Genomic DNA, 6,115 nt, shown 5'->3' on the forward strand with positions numbered 1-6,115 from the left:
CAGAGTCAAGGCCTACCACGGAATTGTGATGCTATCCTTCAGACTGGCATCGTAGTGGTAAGAGTCTTTAAGCACACAGAGCAGGAGATGGAGGCTGGGTTCCTGTCTTTACTCTATCAACTAGCTATGTGATCTTAGGCAAGCCACTGAGCCATTTACCCAATCTGGGTCACAGTTTCTTCACCTCTAAAATACAAGGGTAGGGCTGCTAAGAACCCTGTTATACCTCCACAGGGTAAAACCTTAGGGTTCTAAGTCTGTCTGGATTTGAGCTTAGGCTTCAGGACTGGGCACGGCTTCACTTTCTAAAACACCAAGTCAGGGCCTTAATCAGATAACCACCGGCTTTGGTCAGCTCACTTGTTTAAGTCCCATAGCCAGCAAACAGCAGAGCCAGGCCTCACGACTGCTGAGTTCTCCCGGGTGTTGGAGTTCAAGCCCTGTTGGGCTACTCTCTGGGTAATGTTGATTAGTAACTGGATGCTCTATGGTGGCATGGGACAGAAGGTGGTTATGAGCAGATGCACATTCTTTAAACTGAACGTTGCTTTCAACCTCTTGTAATCTTAGTATAGTAAACACCTGGGATATTTGAATTATCAGTCATCAAGAAAACTTGCCCATCTAAAATGTAACACAGACAAGAGAAACAAGGACAAAAAGATCTGACAGGCTGAAAATAGCCAATAGGATCCCGGCACACAGGCGTGTATATTTTACCCACAGAGGAGGTTTGAAGCCCTCTTTCGGAACCTCCTTCTCTTTATTTGCATGAGCATGGCTACCGTTTCTCACAGTGGCTTGTTGTGTTTTCTAAAGATGCCACAACAATATCTCCCATCCACACGGTCTTCCATTATGTGACTGCGCCACCCCACCATCAAAAGGTGGAGTCCAACTCACCACACGTGAATGTGGGCCAGCCTGTGGCTCGAGTCTAACCGACAGAATGATGCTGGATGAACTCTGAAGCCAACTCAGAAAAAGCCACATATTTTCCACATGGGTTCGTTGGTACACTTGCTCTGGGGGAAGTCAGCCACTGTGTAAGCTGTCTAGCTACACTGAGACCACCTTCATGGGCAGGGAACAAAATTGTTAGGAGACTGAGGTCTCGTTTCAGATACTGATGGACTCACTTGCTTTTGCTGTGCCTACTTCTCTATCTGTTCAATAGAATAATCCTTATTTAAGACCGCCCCACCTGAAACACTCATGTCAAACCCAATAGAAGGACTCTGTGTGTTGTGTTTTGAAAAAGGCCTCCAAAGGCTCTTGTCCTGAAATAATTCCCTTGTAGATTTGCCACTGGACATGAAACCTCCTCTTATTTCCTAAGGAAGAGGTTCTCAAAGTGTGGTCTCTGGATTAGCAGCATCAGCATCACCTGGGAACTTATTAGAAGTGCAAGTCCTCGGCCCCCAACACACACACACACTGAATCAGAAATTCTGTGTGGGCCCTGCAATCTGTGTTTTAATAAGCCCTTCAGGTGATGCTGACTCAGGCTCAAGTTTGAGAACCATTGGCCAAAGGCACTGTCATGATCAAATGTCCCCCGTACAGAGAGCAGGTGACGATATAACCTGAATCTATGCTACTTGCACTACTTCAGTTGTGTTGTTGCCAGAGGCCAACTCTGCTATCCCGGGGGAGGGGAGGAGGGAGAGGGGTCTCTGGATCCTGATCACTCAGGTGTTTGCTGTCGAATGGCTGGGCTTTGAGGCTACGGTGGGAGCGGGGAGTTTGAGGGGAAGGCGTGCTGGCTGGCAGGGTGTGGAAGAAGGCTCCCAAGCCAACTTGGAACAGAGACTATCCTCACGGGTACCCTAACCCCGAACCAAGCTTCCTTCGTGCCTTTTAGGATAACCAGAGGGGCTAAAAAATGAAAAATACAATTAAAATTGACAAGACCTTAATGAGGTTTGAGAGAAGGTGCTCCTTCTATTGTGCATGTGGGAACAGCACACGGAGCTGGTGGGAAGGAACCCCCTGCCCTGTGGGGAAGGCAGAGCTCAGAGAAACAGTCCAGGGGAAGGGTGAGCTTGGTGGGGGTGGGATGAACTGCAGAGAGAGAAGCCAGCAGCCTCCCAGCACAGACACAGCTGCTGGAAGGGTCTTGGAAGGTCAGGTCACTCAATTGCCTCAGTTTACACAAGAGGAAACTCAGAGAGATGGCGAGCCTTGACCACGATCACACCATGCTAGAGGCAGAGCTGGGGCCAGGAGGCAGAGGGTTCCCGAGACAGCTGGGGCTCCAAGAAGAAGAAAGGCCTCCCATGGGAGTGGGATTCAAGAGAGACTGGCTAATGGTCAAAGCAACCACTGAGGCAGCACCCACTCTGTGCCAGGCGCTATTCTCAGAGCCTCACGTGATTCAGATTCATTTTCTCTTCCCACCACCCTGTGGTCCTCCTCCTCATCAAGATCACCACATATAGATGGGGAAATCGAGGCACCAAGAAGGTAAAAACAAATTGTGTAATTTCTTTAATTATCATTGAGGGTAAAAGTAAATTGTTTTTAAGAATCGTGCCCAGTTGTATTATTTCACAAGAATGTAGCAAGGGATGAAGGTAAGCTGAACACTTCCTGGCTGTTGATTACTGGCCAGCTGCTGACGATCTCTATACAGATGCTTCTCCTTATACACTAGAGTACAGAAGTTTCAGAAGACACTTACAATACGAACGTGTGTGACATCATACAGCTGGTAAGAGGCAAAGTGGGAACTTGAACCCAGACCTTTAGCCTCAGGGGCTCGCACTGGACCACCACACTCTCCTGGCTGCTCCAACACGACAACCGGGAGCACCGGTGCTCAGCCAGCACTGAGAGCTCGGGTGTTAGAAAAGTTGCACTTAGTTTAAAACATGCCACACTAGGAAATCCCGTGGCCCCTCCAAAGAAGAAGGGCTCTAAATTCAGTGTAAGTCTCACAGGCACAGCATCTCGTGAGAAGGAGACTGTCTGCCTCAATTAATTTCCTCTTACTGGATTCCACCACTTTTTTGCTTGTCGCTTCAAATCGTAGAAGGTCCTTAGACCCCTCTGATCCAGCCCCGTTTTTGACAGATAAAGAAACTGAGGCCCAGAAAGGTCAAGGTCACCTTCATACCGTTAAAGGTCACAGAGATAAGGAAGGTCACCCAGAAGAGGTACCTGAGGTTCAGAGACATCAGGAGAACCCAGGTGTCCTGACTCCCAGGTCTCTCTCTCTCTCTCTCACACTCTCTCAAAAGCCGCTTACCTGCAGCTCTGCATTCTTTCACCTTGTTGCTTCTTGCCTGGGGAAGGCTGCCAGGCCTGACTTTCACCTGCAGTGGAAGCTCAGCGGTCCGCGCAGGGATATCCGCGCAGGGATTTATATCCTCATCGTCGTCCAGGGATTTCCTAATCAGGCTTGTGTCACTCTCTCCCCAACTGGGACTGGGTGGCTTATGGACACACCTTTTCCCTCCTCACAGGGGAGCACCCCCCGGGCTATCGTGCCAGGGACGTGATCACTCAGATGGGGAAGTGGCCGAGGAAACTCTGCGTAAGTTTCCCTATTTTTTGTGACTCGCTAAAACTTGCGTACTTCCAGCTGAGAGGTGGTTTTAAAGTGATGTGTATTTTGCCTGACCATGGCCCCATTATAGAGAAAAGGAGGACTTTTGCCTTTAACCAGTGGGATAGTTGGTGTTTCCCCCATGGAACCCTCCTGGGATGGAAGGAAGGTTCAGCTCAGGAGTGTCGCCCCCACCCCCACTCCCAGTCTTATGTGATTTTTAATTAAGTGAAGGAAGGGGGTGATTTTCCAAATCTTTGTTACAGTTTGTGGAATTTGCCTAACTGAATACTTTGTACCCTGGAATTGGAAATTCCGTCCTAAGTCAAGTCTGTACAAAACAAATGTCTCCTAATCCCCCAAACAGGCCGAAAGGTGATGTTGACAGCTCCTCTCTCCCACTCACGAACCTCCCCGTGGAGTTAGAGAGGATAGAGCCGAGGCAGCTATTGCAGACCAACTTCAGCCCTGCCTCCCCACCGCATTGGTTCAACTGCTTTCCAAGTGGGCTGGCCTTTAAAGACCTCTCGGTCCAGCGCCCTCCTTCATATGAGTAGGAAGCCAAGTGGGGGCAGGTAAGGACTTGGCCAGGACCAAGAAGGCATGGGGTGCGTACTTGAACCTTCTGGGTCCCCAAGTCCTCTTGCCTGTATGTCAGGCCGAGTTGCACATTTTAGGCAGGGGTGTAATATGGATCTCCCCCATTGGTGGATGGAAAAGAACATTTTTCCAAATGTCCTTAAAAATCCATGTGAATAACCTTGATGACACTTTCTGTCTGATTTATTCAAATACTGAGGTTCTTTCAGGGGAAAAGTCAAATACAGAAACTCTTTTAGAGAAATCTTAAGAATTACGTACCCAGAACAAATGGCTCAAAGTTAAAAGGTCCATTGGCCCTAGTTTTATCCTTTTGATAACAAGGAAGGTAACTTCAGGGGTCACAACTCAGACTGGGTAAAAAAAAATCTGAGAAAAATACAGTGTTGAAGATAGATGGAAACTTTAGGTGGTCAAATCCATCCTCCAGTTTAAAGAAGAGCAAATTGAGATCGAGGCACTGAGGGGGACCACAGGTGAGTAAGCTGTGTTAAAGGTGTATAGACCTTCACGATGGCGAGTGTTCTTATGGAAGCTCTGAACACTCCCAAAATGGAGTTTGTTGGGCAAAGGGTAAATGTTACATTGTACCCATGTTTATTCTTTTCCAAGGACTAGTTGAAGGGGGAATATTTGTTTTTGTTCCATAATTTTGACATGGTAAGGTTGAAAACTGGGCTATACATTTTGGGTCAAGCCAAGTAAGTTTCAAGAGTGTGAGTTCACCCCAGCAGGAAAATCTCACCAAATACCATCATCATCCCAGCATGAAGAGCAGGCAAATAACTGAGTCCTCTCCACACTCACTCTATGGTCACCCAACACATCATTCCCAGCTGACCTGCCTTGGTTGAGATCCTATTCACTAAATAGCACAGGGCAGCCCTCAGCTTAATATAGCCAAAGAGAGGAAGCGAAATCTGCTTTTGGCCATGCTGAAGTGTAACTGCTGATCTTGTGATCCATTAAGAGGAATTTACATAATCTCACTTCTTTCTATGGGAAAACTCCATCACAGAGCCACAAGAATCGCTTGAATAGTCCTTTCAAGAACTAATGCCTCAGACCCAATGGTCACCCAGAAGTCCTCGAGCCTGCAGTAGTAATCACGGAGCAATGGCTACTCTTCCTCCATCCCCCATCCCCCGCTCATGGCCTACACTGGCCTCTTCTCACTGTCACCAGTGCATTTGGTTCAATTTCTCCACCAACTGATGGGAAATAGACAAGGCACAGAGTGTTCTGTAGTATCTCGAAATCCTCTGAGGTTTGAGGTGAAAGTCATCCAGGATGTTTATTGCAAGGATTGAAGCAATGAGTCTTCATTTTTTAGACCCAGGAGGCCTTTCCAAAGTCTGTTCTGGTTCAGAAATCAACAGCATCCTCTGAAAACCCTTGTGGCAAAGTTCTGACCCCTGTTCCTTCCTTGTGACGTGAAGGTCAGAGGGTGGGAAAGGTGAGAAAGGGGCATGTGTTGGCCACTACATCCACTACATGTGTTGGCCACTTGTATTTATAACAAGGACTATTTGTCCCTGGTTTAATGGGGCAGCCTCTGTCATATTATCCCCATAAATTCACTCATTCTTATCAGATCTGAGTCCTTAATTTTGATTCAAGAAAATATGGTCATCGAACCCATAGGATGAATTTAGCAATCAGACTCCATAAAACTGAAAATTCTAAGGCCTGCTGTATCAGTTTCCTATTGCTACTGTAACAAATTACCACAAACAGTGGCTTAAAACAACACCAATTAATTGTCTTACAGTTCTGGAGGTCAGAGGTCCGACATGGATCCTTCTGAATACTCCAAGAGAAAATACGTCTTCTTACTTTTTCCAGCTTCTAGAGTTTGTCCTCATTCCTTGACTGCAGCCCCACATCACATCACCTTTTCTCCTCCTGCTTCCATCATCACATCACCAAATAATCCAGGATAATCTCCCCATCTTAAAATCCTTA

The 6,115-nt window shown here is 47.2% G+C and overlaps 1 protein-coding gene across 1 annotated transcript in view; it reads right to left on the reverse strand.

The window, feature by feature from the left end:
• IL1R2 (interleukin 1 receptor type 2) overlaps window positions 1-3,325 on the reverse strand; it is a 28,055-nt gene extending 24,730 nt beyond the window's left edge. Inside the window, exon 1 of the mRNA XM_058534659.1 lies at window positions 3,251-3,325. Coding sequence (XP_058390642.1) covers window positions 3,251-3,264 — 14 coding nt within the window. The 5' untranslated portion in view covers window positions 3,265-3,325. The remainder of the gene's footprint in view (window positions 1-3,250) is intronic.
• Between the last annotated feature and the right edge of the window lie 2,790 nt (window positions 3,326-6,115).

This window comes from Diceros bicornis, chromosome 40 (genome assembly GCF_020826845.1).
Source record: "Diceros bicornis minor isolate mBicDic1 chromosome 40, mDicBic1.mat.cur, whole genome shotgun sequence".
NCBI lineage: Eukaryota > Metazoa > Chordata > Mammalia > Perissodactyla > Rhinocerotidae > Diceros > Diceros bicornis.